We start from the raw sequence: 26,750 nt of genomic DNA, 5'->3' as shown, positions 1-26,750 counted from the left end.
CTTCTTTCAGGCCGCTCACTCAATGACTATCTTGATCTCTCCCTTTTAACACTTTATTCTGTAATATTGGGAAACCACACTGATAAACGGGAACTTGGTCTCAGCTTTTTGGGGGCTACCATGGTCCATCCTCTCAGGATTACTGGGTCAGGGTTGGGCGCCAAGAAGTGCACTGGGAGACCTTCATGACATGAGTTCTGATCATGCCTCTGAAGCTGCCTACCTGCATGACTGTGGCCAAGTCCCTTAGCTCTCTGTGAGCCTCTGTCAAACGAGGAGGGGGCAGAGTGGCTTAGATGACCTTAAAATCTGTCTTGTCCAGCTCAGATGGTCCTTGTGCTCCAGACATCACTGAAGATGCCAGGGAATCTGCCAGAGGCATGCCTGAGAATGGAAACCATCCCCCTAGTGTGGCCCCAGGAATAGAAGAGGGGCTCTTGGAGAAAGGGGTCTTCCTAGAGATCTGGGAAGCCTTCCCCACCACCAAAAGAAACATAAGACAAGTTCATTTAGCACCTTTTAATGCAATGGGCCCTTCTTCTCTTTGGGCCCAAGGATACAAGGGAAGGCTGGGGGAGCTGGGATACAGAAGCAGACCATGAGATTCTGGAAACCAGGAAAGGAGTGAGGGCTCGCTCCCTATTGCTGTGAAGTGCCCACTGATTCCATGGTCTTCCTCCAGGGTCTCTCCCTGGGGCCTTCTGGTGGCCTCAGGCTGCTGGGCAGAGAGGCCCGGAGGGGCCCTGCTGTCTGCTGGTCTCCTTCCCCCACTGTGTCTCTCTTACTGTCCCCCTTCTTACTCCCAGCCCCCACAAATGGAGCTCCCCTTTGGTATTTACTGCTAGGACCTCCCTGAGTGGGGCTTCTCCCCCTCTGGGCTTAATGCATCTCTCTCCTCAGCCACCGCCTGTCCACCTGTGATTCTGTGGAGGCTGGTCCCCAGGGCGCATGTCAACAAGCACAGATTTGGGGGTGGGGGTGGGAGGAGAACCACCGTCTCCTCAGCTGGCTCCCAATGAGTTGTGTCTGGGAGTGGGGCATGCTCCTCGGGGCTCTGGTTCTGTCCCCGAAGGGGGGAATAGGCCTGTTTGGGACACCAAGGATAAGGCTTGCCCTTCCCCTGGCCTGCTGAGGAGTCATGGGGGGCAGGGCATGGGGTTTGACCTCTTGCCCCACACAAACTCTGAGGCCCCGCCTCAGAGGGGGGCCAGCTCACTGCTTCGTGAGGAACCTTGGCACCCCTAAAGGGCTCGCTCCCTAAGTGCCAGCGCTTACTATCATTACTGTCTTGGAAGTCCTCCATTCATTCCTAGGGCCCATTAAAGAAACCAGATGCCTGTCCTGCCGCACATACTGTGTGTTCCCATTCATTAGTATCACTTTGAACATGCCCGCCTGCTCGCCTGCTTTGTCTTAGTAAGGCCCGGGTCCTTCTTTGGCAAGCCTGCTGCCCCCTGGCCCTTGCTATGGCAGAAAAGGCCTAGAGGCTGCCTGGGCTGAGGAGCATGGGCCAGCAGTGGGTGGGTCATCTCTGGGCCCTTTGTTTTGGTGATGGCCACCTCAGGAGGGGTTGATCCCACATCGGGTCCAGTTGGCTGAATTTCTCCCCTTGGTTTCAAAGGCAGCATTTGTAATACGGCAGGGAGTACCCTAGCAAATTCCTTAACCCCCAAGCAAGCCATCCCAGAGGGACCCTTCACACAACCTTCTGGGGGGAACACCAAGCCCCACCATTGGCCTCCACCTTCTGATAGAGCCAGGGTTGATCACCTACCCCACCTGCAGTCCACTCTGCTGTCTCCATGCCAGCATCCACCAGATCCCAGCCTCTGTCTGACCCCCCCAGTGAAAGCAAAGTGCCACCTTGGGGGGGGGAGCCCCCATTGGTCTGAGTAGCCAGAGGATAAGCTAAGTGCATCTTCTCACAGCCATGGCTAAGAGATCCAGGCCCCTGCTTAGGCCAAGAGCATCAAAGGCCTACAAAAGAGAGGAGCCCCTCACTACGGCCACTAGCCCACACTGGCACTTGTCTAGTGGCCATCCCACAGGCAGGCTTGCTGGAACAGGATGTGCCAAAATGGGACTAGAGATGGAACCACTTCTAACCAGACAAGGTCAGGTGCCTTTGTTTCCCTCATGGGGTTTTGAGAAGGAATGTTCTGCATCTAGTGGGGGGAAGGTGCTGGCCAGCATATCGACTACAATGAGGGAGAGAAGACAGCATGACAGACTGGGGACCCAGAAATGTGAGTGCCCACGGGCAGCCAGTTTGTCCTGATTAGCATGGCAGTGCCATCGGGCAGCATCGGGGGCCTTCTCTTGGGGCAAACGCTAACATATGATAAATCCACAAGGATCCCTTCTCTCCCAACTGTGAGCGCCTTCAACAGTAGCCTACCCTGCTGCTTCTCCACCAACGTAGGCATCTGCTGCGAGTGCTGAAGGTGGCGATCAGAATACGGTGGGCCAGGCACAAAGGCTACACTGCCCATGCTCATGCTATGACATGAAGAACCAGAAAAGGATCCCTCCAGCAATGGCCACTGTTGGCGGTGGGAGGGGCCGTTGTGTGCGTGTGCACCGAGGTGGTACTTGGTGACTAACCCTGGCTCTTTCTAGCTGCCCTTGGTTTGATTTCCCTAGATAAATGACGAGTCACTCCTTTCTGCCTCTGAGTTTCTCCAGAGGGTGGCCAGGCAGGCTGAATATCCGACTAAGCAGAGAGGATTGTGGGTAGGGTAGACCCAGCAGGCTCGGGCTCAGGCTCTGTTGGAAGCATTGGCCAGAGGAGGTCATGGGCACAGACAAGCTGCCTTGGAAAGTATCTGCAAGCAGATTCTGGGGCTGGGAGGGGAGCATGGGGGTCTCTTTGGCTTCTTAGCAACAGAAGGCACTTCTTGGGGCTAGGGCAGTTAGCATAAGGTGAGCAGATGGAGGAAGGGAGGGCAGGGCTGTGGCCACCTCTCTGGGAAGCTCTGGGCGGCTCTAGGCCTGCCTCCTTCACACACCCCGCATCTCTCACTCCAAGCCTCAGAAATCTTGGGGGCCCAGGAGGAGGCTCTCCCGAAGACACTTTAGCTGCTCCTCCCCAAGCTTGATCTTCTCCTCCAGCTCCCGCTGCTCCATGATGAGGGCCGATTTCATCTTCACGAAGTGCCGGTAATCTTGGAGCTGCTCCTGAAGCAGGTAGCGGGACACTGTGTTGTACACAGCTTTCTCCCGCCGGTCCACATGCTCTTTCAGCTCCTTGGCATCTTCCAGCTGTTCTGTCAGCTGTCGCTTCTTCTCCATCAGTGCAAGCTGTGGGAAAGGAAAGGGGTCAAGAGGCATCTGGGTAAAAGAGTATGCTCATGCAAGGAGCTGAGACTTGCCACGTAACTATTCCCTCTTCCCCCAAAGTTCACGGCCCAGTCTCCAGCTGCTCAATCTGTCTCTCATTTCAAAATGAGGAGGATGTTAACCAGAGGATAACAATGCCAGGCAGCTGGAGACAAGGAGACTTAAAAGGGATCATAGTCCCAGGGATCAAGAGAGGGACCACTGAGGCCTGGAGAGGGAAAGGGCATGGTCACTGTCTTCAAATCTTGGGAGGTCTTTTGCATGGCCAAGTAAACGATGAGCCTGGCTCTCATTGGCCTCAGAAGCCCAAACCAGAAGTAATGGGGGAAGGAGGTGGGGCAGAGGAAAGGGTTACATAAGAACTGGTTTAGGTCTGTGTATGATGGCACCTCTGGGCCAAACAGGGCAGGCTCCTCACAGTCACATAAGGTATTCAAGTAGAAGCTGAGCTAGACATGCCCTCTGGGGTCCCTTCCAATTTGGGGATTCTCTAATTCCCTTCCTCTGGCTTCCCCTCTTTGAAGAAAGGGCTTAACCTATGGCAATCCGTGGGCTGTGTGTATAGCACCAGCAACCTCCCAGACCCAGTGGGGACTCAAAAGTAGCTGTGCCTCCCCAGACCCGAGAAGGGCCCACGGTTGCTACCCAAAGTGTGAGGCCACTGGGCCTGGCGCAACCTGTATCCCCACTCCCACTCTGTCCCCTACCTTCTCCTGAGTGGATTCGGGGTCCAGGCTGTTGAGGGCATTCTCCACCCTGGCCAGCCTCCCAGAAAGGGAGAGCAGCAGGTTGACCACCTTGTCTAGGTCACCGATAAACAGCCGAAACTTGTCAAACTCGTTGGCTTTGCAGACGGCTTTCAGCATGGCCTCAACCTCCTCCCCCAGGGCCACATTGGCACTGATGTCCTCCATCAGCCCCCGCTGGGCCTCCTGCAGCACAGACAGCTTCTTGCTGATGCTGGAGATGAGCTGCAGCTAGCAGAAGGGACGGATGAAGCAGAGATGAGAAAGGGCAGTGTGGTCAGTACCCAGTGTGAAGCTGCAAACTAGCTGGAGGAAGGCACCCAGCCTTGGAAAAGTGGGCCTGTGGAGCCTGGAGAAGAGAGAGTTTGGGGATGGATATCTAAAGAGGGCAGCCCCAGGAACAGCCATGCTGGGAAGAACTTCCAGGGAGGCCAGGAAATAGCTGCCCAGAGCTGCCAGTAAGGGCCAGTGCAGGATCATTTTTTAGGCAGGAGCTGTGCACTCTCCCAACGTAGAACACCCTGCCTCAGGAGGTAGTGAGGTTCCCTTCACTGAAGGTGTGCAGACCCAAATTTCTGCCTGTCAACAGGCAGAGGAGCCTAGGCCTATCATACATCCGAAGCCAGAAGGGCCCTCAAAGCTTACCTATTCTAACCTCCTCATTGAGGCCCAGATTAGGAAAAGGACATGCTCCAGGTCACACAGGGACTGCATGGCAGAGCTGGGATTTGAACCCAGGTCCTTTAGACAATATAGGATGGGCTTCTTGGTCAGGTACAGCTCAGACAGGCTGGCCTTCGAAGGCCCTGCCAAACTTTCTATATTCCCGATGTTGCCACTTCCTAGCTCTGGAACCAGGGCCTTCCAAACCAAAACTTCCTAGCTCCTCCTTGTCACTAGGTCCCAACTTGACTGCTCTGAAGTTCCCTGGCCTAGGAGGACCTGGAAATCCTGGGGGGAAGGGAAGAGAGAGGCCAGTGACCCAGAGGCCCTAGCCTGACCCAGGACAAGATTCCCTTAGCTTAGTTTTATTCCATGTAAGGATAATGGCTTGAGAGGAAGGTCCCTAAAAGAGGTTTCCCAGAGGCCTCCAGGGCCGGGGGAGGGGATGCCAAACAGGAGATCTGGTCGAAGTGGGCCTGGGAACACTATAGCAAGAAGGATTCTGGCCGTAGAAGTCCAGCCTTCTTAGGGCACTTGTAGTGAGGCTGCAGCACAGCGGGTGTCTCCAGGCTGTCCCGTCTTCCTGACTGCCCCCCCAGTAAAAAAAGGCTTCCTAGACCCCCTACTTTCCCTGACATCTCTGGCTCTGGGTTTTGTTATCTCCTGTCCTCTTTCTCCTCCTTTATTAAATTTTCTCCTGCAGAGCTCATGGCCTGAGTAAGCTAGGGGCAGACAGAGATAGCCCATGTCTGTGAGCAGCTCCAGGAAACCCATGAAGAAGCAGGGGGCCGGAGGCACAGGATGCTGGAGAAGCCGGGGGCCTGAGGTCACAGCTGCTGGCCTGCTCTTTTAGGAGTGGCAGGGGGGGCCAGGGGCAACTCCTTCTCACACTGCCCCATGCCTCTGCCTCAAAGAAGACCAGAGGCCCAGGTACAATTTCCGGGAGGTTTGGATAGCAAGAGATGGGAGAGTAGCCTGGCAATGTTGCCATGGCAACACTGTTTGCTTATGAAATCGTATGGACAGAAGGCGAAGGGATTCCAGGAATCAGATTAAAAAAACAGGCTGATCGTGTTTAGAGGAAAAATGGGAGGGGGGATTGCTGTGCTCATGGAGAGAGAACATCCCCTGTACCTGTTCTAAAGGCACCCAATCAGTCTGGCAAACAAGCACTTAACCTCACTAATGCCTTTGCCTCCCCAGCCTCCTCACTGCCAGGTCAGGAGAGAGGGAGGGGGGCTCATTAAGGACCAGTTCAGTCCCCAGGGGCCCTGGGCATGGAGGCAAAGTACAGGAGGCTGGGCCTAGCAGAGAATGGAAAGGCCCAAGAAGTAGGCAAGGGAGGTGGTCACCTTGTGGTACCATATAGAAGGTAATGAGGGTCCCTTCTTGAACACTCTGCCTCCATAGCCTACTGGGCCTAGCTTTGGTGATGAAGACAGGCAGAACCTTTGGTGGCACTGGAGGGATGCGCAGAGGCTTGTGGAGGCTGCCCCCTTCCCAAGCCCTCCCCCTACCTTCTTTTGAGCCAGCTCATGGTCCACTTCAGCCTCTCCCAGGGAATCCTTGGCCACCTGGGACAGCTCCTTCATCTTATTCAACAATTCTGCCTTGCCAGCCGAGGTGTTGTAGTAGGCAGAGTAGGAAGTGGGGCTGGTGGGGCTGGTGGGGCTGGTGGGGCTGCTGAAGCTGCCAGGCGGTGGTGGGGGGGAGATGGGTTGGAATTCCTGCCTAGGGAAGCACAGAACCAGGGCTGAGCTGAAGGGGGCTGCCTCCCAGGGTCCTAGGCGAGGGGCAGCCAAGAGCCACCAACTGGCAGAACTGTACAGGGCTCTCCCCACCCCATCCCCCACCATGCCATCCATGCTAGATGCGTGTTAATAGGAAGTCATCGAGAAGCCAAAGACTCAGTGAACAGAAATCATAAATGAAAGCAGCCTCCCCTTTGCTCCCCACCCAAACAAGTCCCAGGAGTCACCCTTGGGCCATCCTCAGCAGGGCAGGATGGTCTGGAGTCAACATGAGCCTTGTACCTTCAAAACAAACCCAAGAAGAATCATAGAAGGTTTCCAAGGTGAAGCTTTGTCTACTGCATCTAGGAGAAAGTCCAGCAAGCAAACCCAGGACAAGTCTCTAGCACACCCAAGGATGACCCTGACCTGCCCTTAACCCTGCAGGCAGCAGCCCCTTGGCCCTCCTCCTGGGGCCTTCCTGCTCCCACTTTCTCCTCCACAATCCAGCCTTCCCATGGCTGAAAAAGTGAGCTTCCAAAAGTCCATGCTTCTGGCCAGTGACCTCGAGGAGAAAATGTCAGCTCCTGAGCCCTCCCCAATCTGCAGACGCCTCCCCTTTACACGCTGTCCACTCCAGCCAGAAAGACTCACTTGCTATTCCGCAAACATGGCATTCCACTATCTCCCAACTCTGGGCCTGCCTAGCATGCTTCCCTTTCTCACTTGTTTCCTTCAGCTCACACTCCACCACTTACAGGGAGTCCTCCTTTTCTTCATCCCCCTTCCTTCTTAACACACACACACACACACCTATCTGCCCCTCCATCCTTCCCTCCCAGTTGAAATTAAGTTCTTTGAAGGGAAGTACTGTTTTTCGTTTTGTCTCTTTAACCCCAGTGTCTGACATAGTAGGCACTTTAATATGTGCTACTGAGTTGGATTGGGGAGAAATCAGAAGGCCCAGGAGGCACAGCGGCCAGTCAGAGGGTTATTCCCATTACCATCCACCCCTCCTCCAAGTCTGCCTGCTTAGAACAAAGGCCCTACCTTTCCTTGGCTACCTCCTGTCTTCTTCTGACCAAATGCCAATCCTGGCGGACATGTTTTTGCCAAGGCAGATCATCCGTAGGGAAGAGGTCGCCCATGACCTCTGCAACTGTCACCATGTTGGAGGCTGAATTCAGAATGCCAGCCAGTGACCGATCCCTGTCTGCCACATCTCTCATTAGCTCCTCTGAGTTGATGCGGGTCGAGGCTGACCTCCGTGTTGAAACCAAGCGGCAGGTCTCAACCTCTGTGACATCCTGAGTGGGCCCAGATTCCTCTGTGGCTGCAGAACAAAGTGGGAAGTCAGTGCCTGTCCCCCAGATCTCCCAGCATCTCCCAGCATCGATGACTCACCAAGGCCGGCAGGACTGAGCCGTTGCTGCTCTGGGCTCCAGTTAACTAGGCAGTACTGCTCCTCGGCAGGTGAACGGCCCTGACTCCAGTTGTCTTTGGCTTTGGGCTGGTCTTCTACCAATGCTTCAGATCTTTGGAGGAGGAGAAAGAAAAGGAAAAGGCAAGACCATCAGCTCTCAGGATTGGAGAGAAAATCATTGCCTCCATAGATTAACCAGGAGGTTCCCACTCAGACTACCAGAATGTCAGAGCTAAAAGGGATGGAAAGAGAGAACTGAACTGGAAAAAACCTTAAAATGTCAGTCAGAGAGGACTTAGAACACAGAATGTCAGAACTGGAAGACACAGAATGTTACAACTGGCAGGGACTTTGGGACATCTAGAGCTGGAAGGGACTTTAGAACAAAATGTTAGAACTGGTAGAGACCTTGGGATGTCAGGAACTGGAAGGGTCTTTGGAATAGGAAATGTCAGAAGTGGAAAGGACATTAGAACTTAGACCGAACAACATTAGAGTTGGAAATGACCTTAGAACACAAAATATTAGCACTAGAAGGGACTTTGGAACATCTAGAACTAGAAGGGACTTTGGAACACAAAACGTCGGAACTGGAAAGGACTTTAGAATCTGGATATCAGATCTGGAAGAGGTCTTCAAATACTGAATGTGAGAGCTAGAAGGGACTTTAGAACATCAAACATCAGAACTAGACGAAACCTTAAGCACATGGAACAGCAGAGTTAGAAGAGACTTCAGAACACAGAATTCTGATTTGGAAGGGATCTTAGAACATGGAATGTTGGAGCTGGAAGGGATCTCGTAATATGATGCAATTTCCTGGGTGCAGAAAGGGAAAGGTCTCTTCAGTTCCTGTGGGGCATGAAGCAGGAAAGGAGCTTGGTGGGGAAATGGGCAAGGGGAGGGGGAGCATACCAATGATTCCTAAAGACCTTTACTCCCTTGGATGCTGGGTAAAGGTTCTCTGGAGCAACAGCCTAAGCACAGAAGAAGTGGACTGGGCATCAGCAGACCTTAGCCTCAAAGCTCAGCCCTGCAATGAGTAACCTGGGACTACAAGCATGCCCCGTCCCCTCGTGGGGCCCTGGCCTCTTCTGGAAAATGAGCAAGGGGGCGAGCAGATCTCTTCAGTCCCTTCCAGCTCAGATGGTCTATATTCTAAGTCCCCTTGCTCTTGGGCTTGCCTCAGCTGCCTTCTCGGTAAACTCAGGGGCTTGGATGTGGACAAGACAAAGCAGTACTCTAGGCTGGCCAATGTTTTGGCCAAGACTTCCTTCTGGTGCTCTTATTGTCGGCCCCTCTGGCCACCACTGGGCCCTGTGCCAGAGAAATGTTCTTCCCTTCTCTCTCCCCAGCATATGCTCTTGTGTACAGAGCCAGGGAAGGGGCTTCTGGGGACCACTGAGCCCAGATTAAGAGTGTGGGATTGGAGGAGCCTCCAGATACTGGAGATGGACAATGGCCTGGCCACCCAGCTGGGGTAGCCAGGACCTCAGATCAGTCAGAGATGCATCCTGCTACAAACATGTGCCCTTGATGCCACTACCCGCAACCCTGGGGGGAGTTAAGCTGCTTGCTCAGGGTCCAGGGGAATAATGAGGACCCCACCCTCATCCCACCCTGAAAACAGGCAGGAGAAATGCAGGCTAAGAGCACAGGTGGTACAGGACTAGCTAGAAGGAGCGAGATGAGGTTCAGGGGAAAAATGGGATTCAGCACAGGTTGAGAAGCCCCATATGGGTCAATGGTTCCTCCCAATAAATTGGCCTGATCAATTTCCCAGGAACCAGCTGATTATCAATAAAAAGCCTTGGAAATTCAGTTGAAGCGATGGACTTGATGCAGGGGGAAGGGCACCTGGCTGGGTGGCCTCTGTGAACCTGTGCCAGTCTCCCTCAGAGCGTTGTGCATGTCCAAAGAAGGCTTTAAAGGTGCCTATGACCGTAGCAAGCAAGAGCTTCTCCAGAGCATTGATGGGTTTCTGAGAGCGAACCAGAGAGTCGGCAGTGGGGAGCCCATCCCGTTAGGGGTCTCAGCCTGCCCTGGACCCCCAAGCTAGGTCATTCCAAAGGCTATCTGGGGGCCAGTAGAGTGGCCAGCACTATGCAGAACAGTGGACAGAGGCCTTGCAAAGATGATGCCTGAATGAAGTGGGAGAAGAGAGAGGAGAAAGGAGGCCAGCATGCACAGCATCCAACTGTTCGAAGCAAGGCAAGAGAATGGGTGGGATTCGTGGCCATGAGAAGCCTTGGGATGCAGCCTTTTATGTCCCTTTCCAGAAAGAGCCTATGTGCCTAGCTGCTGTCAGCTGCCTTCACTGCCCACGTTTCTCATTCCTGAGGGAAGAAGGAAGAAGAGAAGAAGCCCACAGGCCACCTGAGCCAGCTTGGAGGGAAGTCACCGAGCTCAAAGTACAGGACCAGCCTTAAAGAAAGACTTGCCTGGCTGAGGTCCCAGGGTCTGGTTTGAGGCCCAACTGCTCTGGCATTCTCCATACCCCACCAGGGTGGTAGTACTGAGGGCCAGGCTGCTCTGGTCCAGGCCTGTCACCTGCAGATTGTGGAGGAAAGTCTCTGGGCAGTGGCTCTGGAGGGAGGCTCTGGGATCGCTTCCTGACAACTTCTCCCTGGCCCCCCTGGGGGCGAGGCTGCTCCAAGGCTGTGTCAGACCGCCGGCCACTTGAGATCTCTAAGCTGGCATACTGGGAGTGGTGAGAGAGCCTGTGGCCCCTATACTTCGCCCAGTTGGGAGGTGGGGGCCGTGGGGGAGGCGGGGCCTTCTTTCTTGCTCCCAGAGGATCTGGCCGGGTCTCATCCGCTTTGGCCAAGAGTTCTCTTCTCTCTTTAGCCCGTGTGCTTGGGGGGTCCAAGTTGATGTGACTCTCCGAGAAGGCCCGACCCCGAAGTGGATGGGGCAAAGGTGGCACCAGGCTGCCCTGCTCACAGACAGCTCTGCCCATCAGGGTCCCCACTGAGTGATTGTAGTCACACAAAAGGTCAAGGGAAGAGGCCACTCGATAGCACGCTGACCACTCGTGCCCAGCGTTCTCGAAGTAAGAGCGTGGGCAGCCAAGCTTATAATGAGATCGGTCTCTGGAAAACAGTAGAGAGGCCAGTTGGATCATTGACTCCCACCCCACCAGAAGCACATTCCCACAGTGACAGAGCTGGGAGGGGCCTGCCCATAGTCACCCAGCAAGGCAGGAGTGGAGCTGACCCCAAAGCCCCATCCTGGGGGCAGCTAGGTGGCGCAGTGCCAACTAAGCCTTCTCTTGTCCAGGCCGAATGAGTGAGTAGAGCACCGACCCTGGAGTCAGGCGGACCTGAGTTCAAATTCGGCCTCAGACATGTGACACACTTACTAACTGTGTGACCCTGGGCAAGTCACTTAACCCCAATTGCCCTGCCTTCCCCCCTCCAAAAACAAAACCAGAGCCCCATCCCTTAACTTCCAGGCTAGTGTTTGTCCAACAACACCATGCAGCCCTCCAGAAAGCACAGAGATTCTTGTGTGCTAGCCACGCACTCATGGGGGTGGCAAGCAGGCAGACCATGGGTCTGTGTGTGCATGTTTGTATACGTAAGAGACAGTGGGAGACATGGGAAAGAGTGCAAAGGAGATCTGGTTCAAGTAGCAAGGTGACTGTGGGACATAATGATAATAGCTGGCCTTCATATGATGCATTAAGGTTGGCAAAGCAACTTTGGGAGCTAAATTATCCCCAGTTTACAAGGAAACCGAGGCAGTTGAGGTTAAGTGACTGGAGCTGGATTTGAACTCAGGTCTCCCTGAAGTCATGCTACTTCTCAGGGCTTCAGTTTCTTGACCTAGAAAATGTGGGGGTTGGAGCTGATGATTTCTGGAGGTCCTTGCCAGCTCTAATTCTGGGACCCCATCTGGGCTGGGCCAGTTGTGCCAAGTGCCCCTTAGGGCTTTCAAAGGCCATCTTCTTATCAGTTAAGTGTTTGACAGCCTGCTTGTGGACTAAGCATTGCCCAGTGGCAGGAAATTCCGTAGTTCAATGAACTCATCAGCCAGAATAGCCATTCAAGGCCATTTTTTAAAATCCAAGTAAGAGACATATTGTTAGCCAAGCTCTGTGGGACAGGACCAAGGATCATGTTTCCCCCTTTTCTGTACCCCTCCCAACAGCTGCCCCGCCCTTGAACCCAGCCACCTCCCAAAGACCGCAGGAACCCTCGGCCAGGGCAGCAAGTTGGATTGGTTGGTCTCTTCTCGCCCAGGCCTCAGCCTTCCAATGCCTCCCTGAGCAGTAATGTTGTGCCCCGAGTCCAGGCCCTACCCGAAGTATGTCTGAACAGCACCTGCAAGGGTCAGGGCATTGCCTCCCAAGGCCTCCTGGTCAATACCCTCCCTACCCTCCACTGTTCCTGGGTCTTCCCACTGGGGTCAAACAGCTCTCTTCTACACGCCAACCTTTCAGATGCTTAGTGCCAACTAAGCCTTCTCTTGTCCAGGCCGAATGTTCCCTCTCAGGTCCTCCCACCTCCGGGCCACTCTCCCTCCCTTGGACCCACTCTAGGATGCCAATGTCTTTCTTCATACATGCTTCTCGGGCTTGAGCACAGGCCCCCAACTAGGGTCTGAAGTTTCACCGGGCAGAGGGTTGTGGGCCCATTGCCTCCCCATTCAGCACGCTTTAGTCCTGCTTGTTTTGGTGGCCACATCTCACTGGTGGCCATGAGAGAGCTCCCAGTGAGCTAGAGGTCCCAAACTTCCCCAGGAGCTCCCAGCCTGTACTTGAGGAGTGTGTTTTTCCCCCACCTAAGTATAGGCCTTTCTACTCACCTCTGTGTTTCACCTTGTTAGATTTGGCTGTTCTCTGGCCTCTTGAGACCTTTTGGGGTAAGCTGTCTGTTCTCTGCTCTCACAGGGAGTAATGGTGGCCACCTAGACAGCCCACTGCTCCCCCTCCCTGCTCACCTGAGCCTTCCTCACAATCAAAGTGATCACAGACGACAGCTGCACAGAGTGTTTTCAAGTTTACAAAACATTTTCCACAAGTCACCTCATTTGGTCCCTCACAATACCCCTGGGAGGCAAGTGATAGAATTATCCTTGTTTTTTACAGAGAGAGAAACTGAGGCAGATAGAGGTTAAAGTGACTTGCCCAGGATCACAGACTTAGGAAGTGTCAGGCCTACCTGCCTCCAAGTTCAGTTGTCTCTAAGGAACCTTCTGCCAGGCAGCTGTCATTCCTTGCTACAAACCTGGGCTCCCTTCTGCAAAGAACCTCACCTCCAACAGACTAGGAGCTTCCTGCCTACCTTCATTTCCCTGGCACTCAACACAGGGCCTGCCACATACACTGAGCAAGTGATAGCTACACCGAAGCACACTGAATTCTGGAAAGATCCTGTCCCTCCCCCACAGCCAGTCCCACCCCAGGCATGTTCATGTTCTTGGTTCATCCAAGCAGCTGCTATGTATGAGCCCGGGCACCAAGGAAAGCCCCCAACCTCCAGGTCTGTCGCTTTCTCTGCCTCTGTTTCTCCAAAGACCAAGGATGGGGAGGCCTAGCAACAGGGAGTCTGCAGTGGGGGGCCTCCATCCCTGGCTCTCATTTTTCCACTTCCCAGAATGCTCAGTTGTCGAGCACTAGCCACAGCCTGCCCTGAGGTATCAGCTCCCTCTTTGCTCTCCTAGGTCCCTCACAACCCTTTTCTTAATTAAGAAAAGAGAGTCATTGGCCTTCAAGCCCTGCCCCACAGGGACGTGCAAGGGAAAGGGAGCAAGCACCTTATACACATGATCTCCTTTGCTAACAGTGGCTGTCAGGGGGCCCGCTTTCCCCCAAGAGCCCTTCTGCCTATCTTCTCCTTATAGAAGAGCTTTCAGCCTCCAGGTCCTGATGCTGCTCATCAGCTGGGCCCAAGATGTGGCCAGGAAGGAGGCAGGGGGAAGGGCCTGAGCTCTTGGTGTCAAGTCTTTGCTACTTCCTAGCTGGGTGCAAGCCCTTTGCCCTCTCTAGGTCTCAGGGGGCACATCTGTAGAATGGGAAGATAGAGGAGGTGGCTCCCACTTACACTGGGCTTCACTGCTACCCTGCCAGCCACTACCCAATGGGCTCAGGCCTAAGTGCTGCCCAGAGAGGCCATGTCAGCTTGCTTCGACTGAACACTCCAAACACCTGTGGTAAGGCTCTGGGATTAAATCCTGCCTCTGACACTAACTGGCTGTGTGAGCTCACGCTGGGCCTCAGCTTCCTTCTCTGTAAAATGAGGTCCTCTCCAGCTCCACTTCCTGGCCTCTGAGGAGGAAACCCTGCCTGGGCCGGTGGAACAGGCATTGGCTCTGGCCTTCGATGTGGGACTCAGCTCATGATCCTCCCCGCCCCCCAGACCTCAGCTTCTTCCTCTAGAAAATGAGGGGCTTGGGCTAGATGGCCTCAGAGGTCCCTTCCATGTCCTCAACAACAAGCGTAAAACAACAGACCAAATGAAAAAGCTGAAAGAAACATAACAACCATAAATGTCAAGTCCTACACTTGAGTCCAAAAAGTCATCCGCACTAGTACAGGGTCGGGGAGATGAAAAGGAGTCCGGGATTGTAATAGTTGGCAAACCAATGACAAAATCACGGAGGGAGAAGCCGAGACCATTACATCAGTGCCACAGTGGGTCTCTGATCTCGCTGAGGGAAGTAACTGCCTCCACTAGTCCAGGTTACAGCTGTTCTTAGCCTGGGCCCATCTGACCACCTCCATCCGGACATCCTCCACAGAGGCATCACCCAACAGCTGCACTCAGACCATCTGCCAGCCTTCCCTCCACCAGTGGGAGCTCCTTTTTGTTTCCCCCTCCCTAGTATTTTAGGCCTCTCCTCGAACCAGACCAAGCTGGGAAGGTGTGGCTTGCCATCATCCTGAGGACAGGCACACACACCTCAGGTAGCCAACTCATTACAAGAGAGATCCCAGCCTGCTTGGACTGTGACTGGAGGACTGTATTCAATTCTGGGCCTCACAACTCATCAAAGGCATTGAGAAGTGCCCAGGGAGGGTCCCCATCAGGGTCGTGAGCTGAGGGGCCACGTTCTAGATTGCTTGGAGGAACTGGGAATGTTTAAGAGATTTCCTTAGCTGCAGAAGAGCTGGCTGTTTGCTCCCCAGGAATGTCGAGGCTCCCAGAGGGCAGGAAAATAGTCCTTTGGGTCTTGCTAGACCCAACCTCTTGCTCAGCACCATAGTAGGGGCTGAATTGATCATTCCTGAATTGTTGAAATGAATGAAAGCTGTCAAAATGGGTGGGTACCATGACATTTTCCTCCAACATAGACGTTCACAGAGCCCCTCCAGGGAAGGTCACTCCTTCATTCAAAGGCATCAGAGGCTCACAGACACAGGGCTGGATGGGTCCTCGCCAGTTATTCATGCAAAAGGCATTCATTAAGCCCCCACTGTACACCAGAATGATCAACTTTGCCAGGCCCTGTCCTATACCAAGACAAAAGCACCACAGGCCCTGCCCTCAAGGACCAGACATTCCATCGGGGCAATGACCAAGCCATAAGTAAGCACGTGCAGAAGAACCTAGTGGCTGGGGGTGAGAGGAGGGAGGTGAGGCTTCGGACAAAAACAGTAACAGCAGCTAACATTTCCACAGCATTCGATAGGTCCCAGAGTGCTTTCCATCTGGCTTTCCATCACTGAAATAATGCAGAAAGCAGCATTTCAAAGTGCTTTGGAGCAAAGCAAGGATGGCATGAAGTGGTGGCTAGGAAACAGCCAATGCAAAGGCCCAGAGATGGTAGATGAGACAGCAGGGGAAGAAGATGAAAAGAAGCTTGAAATGCTCCCAGGTGTGATGTAAGCTGAGTGGGGAGAGACTGGGGGCAAGGCTGCCAACTTGAAGGCCATCACAATTGTCCTTCTGTTGTTTGGGCACCATACAGCTGTACTGAGCACAGGGTTCATTGGGATAGGGGAGATGACAAGGCAGCCCAAAAACGGCACAGTGCCCTGGGTCCCTCTGAGAGAGGATGGCTCATCATGGTGGGGGCTCAGCAGAAAGGCTCACTGGTCCTCTCAGGCCAAAAGATGGCTGTGTGTAGTTTTGCTAAGTGGCTCAAGTAGGTAGGCAGGTAGGAGGGAAGGTGGGAGGGAAGGCAGGGGGACAGACATGAGGCAGGTGGGGGAAGGTAGGTAGGGAGGAAGGTAGGGGGACAGACAGGGGGCAGGTGGGGGGCAGGTAGGAGGACAGACAGGGGGCAGATAAGGGGACAGACAGGGGGCAGGTATGGGGGCAGGTAAGGGGGACAGACAGGGCACAAGTGGGGGGAAGGTAGGGGGACAGACAGAAGGCAGGTTGGGGGTAGGTGGGGGGAAGGTAGTGGGACAGGCAGGGGGCAGGTGGGGGGCAGGTAGAAGACAGGTAGGGGGACAGAGAGGGGGAAGGTAGGGGGACAGACAGGGGGCAGGTAGGGGGACAGACAGGGGGCAAGTGGGGGGCAGGTAGGGGGCAGACAGGGGGCAGGTAGAGGGGCAGACAGGTAGGGGGCAGGCAGGGGAACAGGTAGGTAGGCAGACAGTGGCTTTCCTTGATGCATGAAAGTCCCTCTAACACTCCCAATGGGTTCTGTGCCCAGTTCTGATTTCTGCCTCTGGCTCCCTGCTATACCAGCTGTGGTCCTCCTGGGAATCATGTCCAGGTTCCCTCTTCCTCCTTCATCACTCAGCAGAAGCCCCCCTAAAACAAAGTGGGCTGTCAAGCACTGTGGCCTCCAGGGGCCCCACTCCCCTGACAGGCTTGCAAAGGCCCTGTTTAGTGTTCATGAGGGATGGGCCCAGGCCTTTCTTGGCACTGGCTGATCAGCCCCTGTGGGCGGCTGCTGCTGCCGCTGCCACCACCACCACCACAAAGGCAGGACCTGGATGGTGAGGCAGCTGTCCTGCTAGAGGACCCAGTGACTATGCCCAACAGAAGAAAAGTCCAATCAAAGTACCAGGGGCAGAGGAGGTGGCAGCAGCAACAGAGGAGCCCTCACCCACTCTTCAGAAAGTGGCTTCCACTTCTAATCACTTAAGCAAAAGAATGGGTTTCACAAAAGAGGACACTGTCCATCAGAAGAGAAATCTCCCGATGCCCAGAGGAAAACCAAGGGAGCAGCCGAGGGAAGGGCGCCGAGTTGGCTTTTGTTTGGAAAACACATTCTCAGTCGGTGTCAATGTCGGCTCTGTTCCCAGGCTCAGAGCTCACTGCCGGTTTCTTTCCCCAACCCCAAATGGGCTTTGCACCCCAGGGAATGAAAGCGGTTAGGTGGTGTGGTGGAGAGAGTGGGCAGGAGTGAGGAAGACCGGAGTTTGAATCCTACCTCTGACACTGACTATGTATGACCTTGGTAAAGTCATTTAAGTTCTGGAAAACAAGGATGATGATTTGGCCTACTTTCCAGGGTTGTGGTGAGGCTCCAACGACATATGGCAAGCAAAGCTCTTGTTCACTGGTGCTGTTATTACGAGCCAAAGGCCTTAGGTGCCCCCACCTACTCGCCAAATTTCTTGCTTAAATATGACTGACCCTTGCTAAAGCTTAGATCCTTCTGTCCCATCAACCCCAGCAAGCAGACTACGAGTATCTGCTTCTGCCCCATCCACAGGTGGAAATCGAGGTCCAAAGTGTCCACAAGACCTAGAGTTTAGGAGGTGGCAGGGATGCAGAGCCCCAGTGCAGCCTGTGGCTCATTAGGAATCCTCTCACACCATCACTGGCACTGCCCTTCTGGTTGTACTCAGGAGGAGGGAGCCCACCACCTCCCTAGGCAGCCCAGTCATTTGGTAGCACATTGTCAATCCTGATTTCAATCCATAACCTCTGCCATCTCTGGCACTGCTAACTGCCCACCTGCCCGCCCTGCCTTCCACAATCAGACATTATTCTGGGACTGTGCCGTCTCGGCTGCTTTCCCTGGCTTCACCAGCAGGCCTCACCATTGCCTCTGATTCAGTCAATAATAGTCAAGAATCATCGATGAAGTGCCTACTGTGGGCCACGCACTGTGCTAAGCCCTCCTGGTCTTGCCTATACCCTGCCACCGGTGCCTCCCGTTCCTGCCCACCCACCCACATCAGACACGCCAGGGTTGGCATCCTTCACGCCCAGTCATGCATCACCCCGTCCATTTGTTCTCCCAAACTCCCTGAAATCTGGGGCCTCATCACTGAACCCGAACTGCTGCGTCTCATCTGTGGGCCTCAGCAGTCATTGGATTGCTTCACAGATTGGCCCCCAAACCTTTGCATGGCTCCCTGGCTCCTCCTCCACAAGCCAGTGTCAACCTGCTTGTCCCCACATTACTACCCAAGCTTCCCCAGGGTGAATTTTCTAATCCCGTGTCACACCTGTCTCCTTCCTGGTCTATCCCCACCCTGGGGCCCAGGGACGAGCAGGGAGCTAATATGTGGCAGTCCCCTAGACTCTTCCCAGACTATGGTAGCCCCAAGCAGCTCAGCGCTCTCCCTGCGGAGCTCATGGGCCTTCTTGGCACACACAGGCCACTCATGCTGCTTACATGTTTCCTCTGTTCCCAACTTGCCTCCCCAAGTAAACACAGAAGGTTGGGGCTGGGCACACAGGTACTCTCCATTACCACTGATGGGCTTCACACACACATACATACATACACACACACACACATACACACACACATGCATATACACATACCACACATGCATGTACATACCACACCACACATATACATACACATACACAGCATACATACCCACATGCATACACATACCATGCCACACCATATCATATACACAAACACATACACACACACCACATATACACACATACCACACCACACACACCATGCCACATACACACACCACACCCACATGCATACGCACACCATGCCACACCATATCATATATACACACACACACATCCCTCTGTGACCATAAGTTAGAATTAAAGGCCTTGTGCAAGGCCCCAAAGCATGTACCCTTGGGAAGTTGGGACCATGGCTTCCCTGGGAAAGAGAGGGCTGATGGGGAGGCCTCAAGACCAGGTACTCTCTATCTACTGCAAAGGGCACCCTCCTAGGAAGAGGGTGATGCCACCACCCCATCCTGGCTGGGGGGCTGTCATAGTCCTCACTGTTTGCACTAACAGGCATGTTCTGGGAAGACACACAGGTGTGCCCGGCTGCTCCATGGTCTCCTGGGAAGGGCCCCTGGAAGTGCTGCCTTCACCCGCCTTCTGGCCAGCAGATGCCAGGCCAGAATCAGCCATGGCTCGGTTGGGCTTTCTAAGCTTTCCCTCTGACCCCAGGCTATCCCAGCAGCACCTGAGTAAGGCTTCACTTTTGGCTGCTCCTGGATGCCCAGTCCAGGGCTGCCTTGCCCCCTCCTGCTCTTTGTTCCTTGGGGCAATGGGTCAGGCTAGGGGGTCCTGGTACCGCCAAGGGAGGGGCCATAAACTCAGCCAGCTGGCTAACCCAATGCCTGCACCATGACAGACCTATCCCTGGGCCAGAGGGTCGCTTCCATGCCACCTACCTCACAGGCTGGCCGGCCTTCCTGGTGATCTTTGCTGATTCCCATTCATCTGGAGAAACTTCCTACAAAAAAGACTCCAACAAATTAGGGAACCTGGCTCTTGTCTGACGCCTCCTCAGGCTGGAAGCAACTGCCCCCCTATGACCCTGCAGGGACTCTGGGTCTGCTCCACCTCCATGGCAGGGCACTCCACACAGAGTTGGAGAGAGAAGGCGCTCTCGGGCTGGGGCCATGTGGCCTGGCAGGGCCCCCTCTCTCCACCCCTCCAGAAGCCCTGCCCCAAACCAGTTGAGCATGTTTGCTGTGTGATCTGGCTCCTGCCCTGACTCCACAAAGGAGAAGTGGTTCTCAGTGCCCACCTCCCTCCAGCCTCACCAGCATCTTCACGGGGGCCAGGACAGTCCTGGAAAAGGCCTTTGGCTACAATGGTCCAAGAGGCCAGTCAAGAAGCCTTTGCTCCTTGGCTGGCTGTGGATGGACTGGGGCTTTTCCCCCTTTCGCTGAGTTACTGAAGATCTAAGCCCCATGCTGGATACAGGCTATAAACCAACCAGGAGGCTGTGGGGAAGTGTGCCCAGCCCCCCTTCTCAAGCCAAAGCTCTGGGAGTATAAGACCTGGGATCAAATCCTGCCTCTTGACACTGCTTCACCTCCTTGGGCTGCGTTGGTTTCCAGAAGCCTTTGGAAAAAGCAGGGGTTCAACTAGAGCCCTCCAAGCACTGTCCCAACTATAGACGCCAGATCCTGGGACCTAGGATGCTTCTGGCCATGTGCTTCTGGGGTTTCCAGCTCCCTACAGATTTGCCCTACAGAAGAATGTGGAGGTGATATCAGAGGAAGGCCAACTCAGAGCTTTGCTACCGTGACCTAAGGGTTCCACAGGTGCTAACGAGGACAGTGGGAGGCAACAGAAATTCTGTTCTAGGGAACTTGGGGCCCCATTTCATGACCCTCCAGGCAAGTGGTAGCAGCAGCCCACCACAGTGAGTGACATTCACTGCAAAAGCCTAAGGCAGCCACCCGTAGGGTCTGGACTAGGGCTTCCTAGTTGGTCTTTCCATTTCTCCCCATGTTCTGAGAAGTCAGACCCCCTCCCCCCAAGGGCAGGCTTGCCCAGAGGGCCAGGATGGAAAGGGGGACAGAGCCCTGACAGGGCAAATCCAATGAGGCCCAAGTCAACTGACTGTTCCTTGGTGGGTGGGCCAGGTCATCTCTCCCATAACACATAATGCAGAAGGGCACACACTTTGTTGTGGTGGCTGATGATTCTTAAGGACAGGTTTTCTCTGCTCCCAAGGTTCTTGGCCCTAGGGCTTGGCTGCCACTTGCCTCTCCAATCAGCTCTCAACATCATCCATCCACGTCCCACCCAGGCCTTTGGCAACTTCTCCCTCCTGCAGCAACTGTCTCACAAATCAAGAGAAGCTGAGCCAACAGCTCCTTGCAAATTAAAAAAATTAAAAAGAAAAAAAAGCTGTTGCCACCTGTGGCTGAATGCGGCTCTGGCACCATGGCTGCCTGAGCGGGGCACTGTGCTCAGGGGCCCAGTCCTTGCCTGCACTGCCCCCTCCATGCCCACAATGCAGTCCCTTCTGGTGCAGAGGACAGACTGCTCTACCAGGCCAGTGCCCACAGGCCAAGCCCACGGGCCAAGATAAGCCAAGCCCAGCCAAACAAGACAAGGTGGGGCTCCATCCCACCCACTGTCACAAGAACCCCAAATGCTGCCTGGAAAGGTAGACTGACACGGGGATGGGCCAGCCTGGCAACCCTGGACAATTGTCTGGGACAAGAAGGAATATGGCCTGCCTGAATGCCCTAGAGGAGGCCACTGTGAATGAGTCACCCTGAGACCTCAGGGCCGGGCAGAAGGGAGGAGACATCAGCCCAGGCTCAGGCCCCAGTTGGCAGTAGGCAAAGAGCACCCCCCACCCCACCTCAGGAGGCTGGGTACTGACCTTTAGCGAGGAATTCCTGGCCTTCCAGGAAGAGCTGCCTTCTTCTCCGACCTTGTGCTGGGGCCCCGGGTGACAACAGGCTGGGCAGCGAGCCCACTGCTGGGGGTGGCAGTGGTGGTTCCGGTGGCCACCGAGCAGGCTTCTCTTCAGCAGGACAGGGCAGTAGCTGCATGCGTCATGGCCCACAGCTGCCTGAATGCCACATGAGTATGAGCAGGGCCGCAGGCACTCAAAGTCCCCACAATGTGCCAGGGGCTGGTAACACATGGGCTGCTCCAGCTCCTTGTTCACAAAGCATTCTGAGTAAGTGGCTGGCTCGGGGGGCAGGGAGGCCGAGGAATGATAAGCTTGGTCTACCGAGTGGCGCCTCAGATCCCTGCAGCCAGCACCCACTGGCTGGAAGGCAGGTGGGTCAAATGGTTTGGGCCTCAGGTTAAAGGGTTTACTGTGTCCGAGGGGTGAAGCTGGTGGCGGCAGTGACTTGCTGGTGTCTTCAAAAAACTTCTTCCTATCTGCAAAAGGCACAAAGATGCCCTCCTCCCCAGAAGGGCCGCCCAGCTCCTCCTCACTCAGGTTCAAAGCCCCGCTTGGGATTGGCATCAGCTGAGGCTGCAGTTTTCGCTCTGGAGACCACCGCCAGCGGCCTGCCCGAACCCCAGCCTGGGGCCTGGGCTTGGAAGGGCCATGCCCAGGAGCTTTGCACCAGGGGTGTAGTCCAGCCGTAGGCTGCCAGGGCCTCTGGCCAGGGCTGCCAGGGCCCTCCGGTGGGGTCCTCAATTCTCGGCTTTCTGCTACCTGACTTAAGCACTCCGAGGACCTGGCCCTCAACAGGTTTCCATTAGGTCGGGTCTGATTGGAGAACCGGTCTCCTGGGCTAGGCAGTCTATGGTGAGCTGCCACTGCAGGTGTCTGAGGAGGAGCAGGGACAGGTGGAGAGGGTCCAGGAGCAGGGATGGCTTTGGGAGCCTCAGGAGGTGGGGGCCTTGGGGCCTCTTCAGCAGGCTCCTCTATCTCCTCCACAGGTTCTGGCTCCTCTGAATCGCCCTTGATCTTCTGCAGCTGGGCCTTCCTCCTCTGGATCTCATTGCGCAGGTTGGTGGCGAAGCGTTCGCTCCTGCGTCTCTGCTGGGCGGAGCGGTAGCGTGCCCCGCTGCTCTTGCGAACATCTCCTGGGCGGCTGTTCTTGGCCTCCACGCCCTCATCAGAGCTGGCCTGCTGAGAAGCATCCTCCAGGCCAGAGAGCTGGATGGCTCCTGCTTCACCAGAGGATCCCCCAGGAGTGGGGCTGCTCTGAACCGAGCTCTCAGAAGTCAAAGGCTGGCCACCTGCCTGTCCCACTGCCCTCTTCTCGCCAGGCTTATTCTGGGCTCCTGCCCCAGGGTGGCAAGGGCTTTTCTGTCCCAGGTGGGCACTGTGGAGGGGGGAAAGGGTCCAGCGATGCCCCTCTTGCCTGGCCTGCAGTTCAGTCCCTTCACTGCCCCCATCCCTCTTGACATCAAGGTGCAGTGATTGAATGTGGGAGGCCAGCAGCTGCTCAGGAGCACTGTGACGGTGGCCAGTCAGCCCAGTGAGATGGGCAGGGATGGCGGTCGTTGTAGCAATGGCTGCCTCCTCCTCTTCGGTCTCTCCCCCAGGGCTGCTGGACAGTGGGGGCCCTTCCATGACTTGGTCCTGGCCAGGCCATCCTGTCCTCTGAGCACTGCCCCTCAGCAGCAGCCCACGATCACAATGGCCTGACTCAGATGGGCATCTCACCACACAGTACTGTTCATCAGATAGACACTCCTTCCAGTGCCCCTCGTGTGGCTCTAAGACCTGGCTGCAGGGGCAGCAGGGCCCAGGGAGGAGGTCTGAGGATAGCAGGGTCTCAGGGTTCCATCTCTCCTTCAGGTATAAGGCAACACCAGGGACTGAGGCCCTCCGCTTCTCTGTCTGGTGGAACTGGGCCTTGGAGGCCCGAAGGCTGTCCCGCCTTACTGGAGGCTGGGGAGGACCTGGAGTGGCTCCAGGAACTTGGACAGGGCCAGGGAGAGGACTCTCCTGGGGGCTGGGTGAAGGCTGGTGACCTAATGGCCCTGCTGCCCCATCAGGCCCTGTGTGGAGATAGAGGCCATTTGGGGCCTTGGCTGGCCCGAGGCCTGGTGGGCTGCAGTCTGAGGCTGCCATCTCCTCTGGCCGCAGGGGCAGGGCACAGTCTGATGCACTGGAACCTGCAGAGAAGGAGCTATAGGCCGAGTCCCGCTGACTCTGATATGTGCTCTGCTCCACAGGGGAGGCGCGGCCCTCGTGGCACACTTGGCTGGGCTGCTCCAGGCTTTCCATACTGCCAATGGAGCTGCTCTTTTCAGTGCTGCCGTGGCGGGACAGTGGGCACCACTGCATGCACGGGTCACTGGAGAAACAGAGAAGAGGGGCACTCAGAGGCATGAGAGCAAGGCCCAATTTGGGCAGTGGGGACTGAAAGGCAAGAGCACTGAGCAGCAGAACCATGAGGCCTGCTCAGGCACATGTCCAGCCTCAGTGACTTTGAGCACCTCTCTGAATCATACTTTCTTAATCTCAATAACGGGGATAACAACCCTTGTACTCCCTCCCTTTCCCCCACCAACACTTCATTCTCACTGCTCCCAGCATGCTGGTGTCTGAAGAAGGAATGTTAGTGACTGAGAAAGACAGAGAGGGTGGAAGGAGGGAGATTCACAGGAGAAAGGAAAGGCAAAGGGTCATGGCCGAGAGCAGGCTGTGGAGAATAGGCGAGGCGATGGTGGAAGGAGGGGGCTGGAGGAGAGGGACAAGAAGACTGACGCCACTGGGTCAGAAGACATGCACGGTGGGGGGTGAGCGGGGGGGGGGGGGGCGGGGGTTAAGGATCCTAAGCGTGGGAGAATGAAAGGCCAGGGGGCACACTCTGTGGGGTGGGGTGGTGTCTGCTCTGTCCCTGCCCTCCCATGGCCCTCCCTCAGCTAGGCCCTGGCTCTCCCTTCCCTTGGAGCTTAGCAGTGCTGTGGGAGACTCTCAGAGGCGTGGAATCCATCCCCTGAGCCTCATGGTCTCCTTCATAAACAGAGGCGCCCTTGGATCCAAGGGCCAACGGTCTGGCTCCTGCCTGCCATTTTCTCCTTCTCTGTCACCAGGCCCAGGGACCCAGGATAGGTGTCTCAGGGGAAAATCCTGGGGGTTCAAGGAACCACAAAAGTCACCAGGCTGTCATGGAAAAGGACTGAGTTCCAGTCCCTGGATCTGGGTTCCAGTTCATGCTGTGGCTCAGCACTCGGCGGGCTCTGGCTGCCTCCTAAGTGAGGAAGGTCTGACTGCCAGTCCTGAGGCTCTCTGACAGCCACAAGTCACGTGACTTCAGGCAAACCCCTAGACCTCCCCCCACTACCAAGACTCTCTAAGACTGAGTGACAGATGAGTTGCCCCATATGTGCCACAGGGGTTCCTCCACCCTGCTGAAATCAGACCCCAAAAGAAAGAAAAAGGTAGTGGGCCAGACCACCCCAAAGGAAGTGCTTGAAAGGCCAGCTCATGGCATAAGAGCCTCCAAGAACCCCCACCAGACCATTCCCTTCCTGGCCAAGGACACGCCTTTTCCCTTGGCCTTCCAGGTGCCCACCGCAGGGAAGAATGCTGTCAGGCATCCAACTTTCCGGCAGGCAAAGCCCCACCACCCTCTGCCTCATTTCCCGGAATTTCCCAGAGAATCAAAGGATCCCCAACTATGGCCTCGAGGTTATACGTTACTCCAGAGAATGTGAGATTGGGGAGGGACCTCAGACGCCATCAAGTCCAGCCCCCTAATTTTACAGGGGAAGTTGACCAAGTGACTCCCTCCAGACCATACAGCTCATAAGTTGGAGAGCTGGAATTTCACGCCAGGTCCTCTGACCCCCAAAGCACTGTGTGTCACTGCCTCCCTTTCCCTGACCCGCTCTTTTGAGAGACGAGGAAGCTGAAGCCCAGAGGGGTCACAGGACTCTCCCAGCAGGACAAAACTGGTCAGTGGCCTGGCTGGGAAACCAAGCCAGAGCTAAGAGCCCATCCCATGTTGAGATCTAGAACATGGGGCCCAAAGGGACCACTGGGCACAGGCTTTCGGCCAAGGAGCACCACCAGCTGGGAGGGATGAGCTGGCACTCACCTGGTGTCACAGCCCGAATGCCAGGATAAGCTGAAGGGGTCTTCAGGAAAGTTCATGGAGGCAGCCGCCGCCTCAGGGCGCCCCTCCAACAGTTTGGCCATGTGCCATGAATGCGGCCGGGCCAGGGGGGTGGTTCTCCTGCCAACAAGAATAGGGAGGAAGTTAGCCTGGGGAGTCGGGGCTGAAATCACTTCCCAGGCAGTTTCCGGCCCACCCCACCTCCCTCCCCCGCATGCACGAGGAAGCCTTGGGAGGAGAGGGCAGCCTGGAAGGATGGCCCAGCTGGCCTCCTCTTCGGCCTTCAGGTGGACACTGGACAAGCTGCTTCCCCATCTGGCCGGGCTCCTGAGAGGAAGTGAACATGGGAATTGTCCAGCACTGAAGGGAAGGCCCAAGGAGGCCCAAAAAGAGGTCTTGTGAAGACTGGCCCCTCCCTGCCTGCCCCAGGACCCTCAGCTGCCTCCAACACCTGAAGCCCTGGCAAGCTCCAAGAGCTGGGGTCCCCCACAGGCAATGTCTCCCCGAAGCATGAAGCATCACCAAATACCCAAACTGCAAAAGGCCAAGGGGGAGTCCCAACTGCCATCCAGTCGAAGAAAACAAAGCCAACCCCTCCTCCACACAACAGCCTCATCAAAATCTTTTCAGAAGACCATCCTGTCCCTGAGTCCTCTCTTCTCCATGCCAAACATGCCCAGCTTCTCCAAGTGAGGCCCGTTGCCTTCTATGGGATCCACTTCCCCAAATGCACCAGAACTGAACACAACATCCCAGCTGAAGTCTGACCAGGGCAAGGGCAAGGGGACTGTCCTCCCCCTCATTTGGGACTCTTGGCCTCTCTCAGCGCAGCTCAGGAGCACACATGTGTTTGGCCCATCACACCACTCATGCTGGAGCCCTTAGCCCATGCCAGCACATGCACACATGGCCACACACAGACACACACATTCACATCCATGCACACCACCCCAGCTCAGTCACGGACCACAGGAGGAGAGCTTGCAGAACCAACTTCGTTTCAGCTTCATCTAAATGGCCACAGTTGGGCCTCTCCACCTCTACTTCATAGACTTCCCCTCAGCCCTTTGGGCTACCTTACTCCCAGGAAAGGCCCCCCCCATATCCCCAGACCTAGCAGGGCACTGTGTCTCAGCTCCCCAAGGAGACACTTATCCTTCAAGCCTGCCCTTTTCCCAGGCTTCTCTATATAGGACGTGCCACTAGCTGAT

General features: G+C 55.4%; 1 protein-coding gene across 1 annotated transcript in view; it reads right to left on the bottom strand.

Annotated features, from left to right (window-relative positions):
• Positions 1–504: 504 nt before the first annotated feature.
• The window catches only part of SHROOM4 (shroom family member 4), a 134,587-nt gene continuing 108,341 nt past the window's right edge, over positions 505–26,750 (bottom strand). Inside the window, exons 3-11 of the mRNA XM_036739875.1 lie at positions 25,522–25,659; positions 21,381–23,772; positions 19,423–19,484; positions 10,343–10,993; positions 7,883–8,013; positions 7,529–7,811; positions 6,266–6,479; positions 4,047–4,316; positions 505–3,300 (exon numbers count right to left, since the gene is read on the bottom strand). Of these exons, the coding sequence (XP_036595770.1) occupies positions 3,031–3,300; positions 4,047–4,316; positions 6,266–6,479; positions 7,529–7,811; positions 7,883–8,013; positions 10,343–10,993; positions 19,423–19,484; positions 21,381–23,772; positions 25,522–25,659 (4,411 nt within the window). The 3' untranslated portion in view covers positions 505–3,030. The remainder of the gene's footprint in view (positions 3,301–4,046; positions 4,317–6,265; positions 6,480–7,528; positions 7,812–7,882; positions 8,014–10,342; positions 10,994–19,422; positions 19,485–21,380; positions 23,773–25,521; positions 25,660–26,750) is intronic.

The sequence above is a fragment of the Trichosurus vulpecula genome, chromosome X, assembly GCF_011100635.1.
Source record: "Trichosurus vulpecula isolate mTriVul1 chromosome X, mTriVul1.pri, whole genome shotgun sequence".
NCBI classification, from domain to species: Eukaryota; Metazoa; Chordata; class Mammalia; order Diprotodontia; family Phalangeridae; genus Trichosurus; species Trichosurus vulpecula.
Note: the sequence above shows the minus strand (reverse complement) of the source record. Positions and strands in the feature narration are given on the sequence as shown.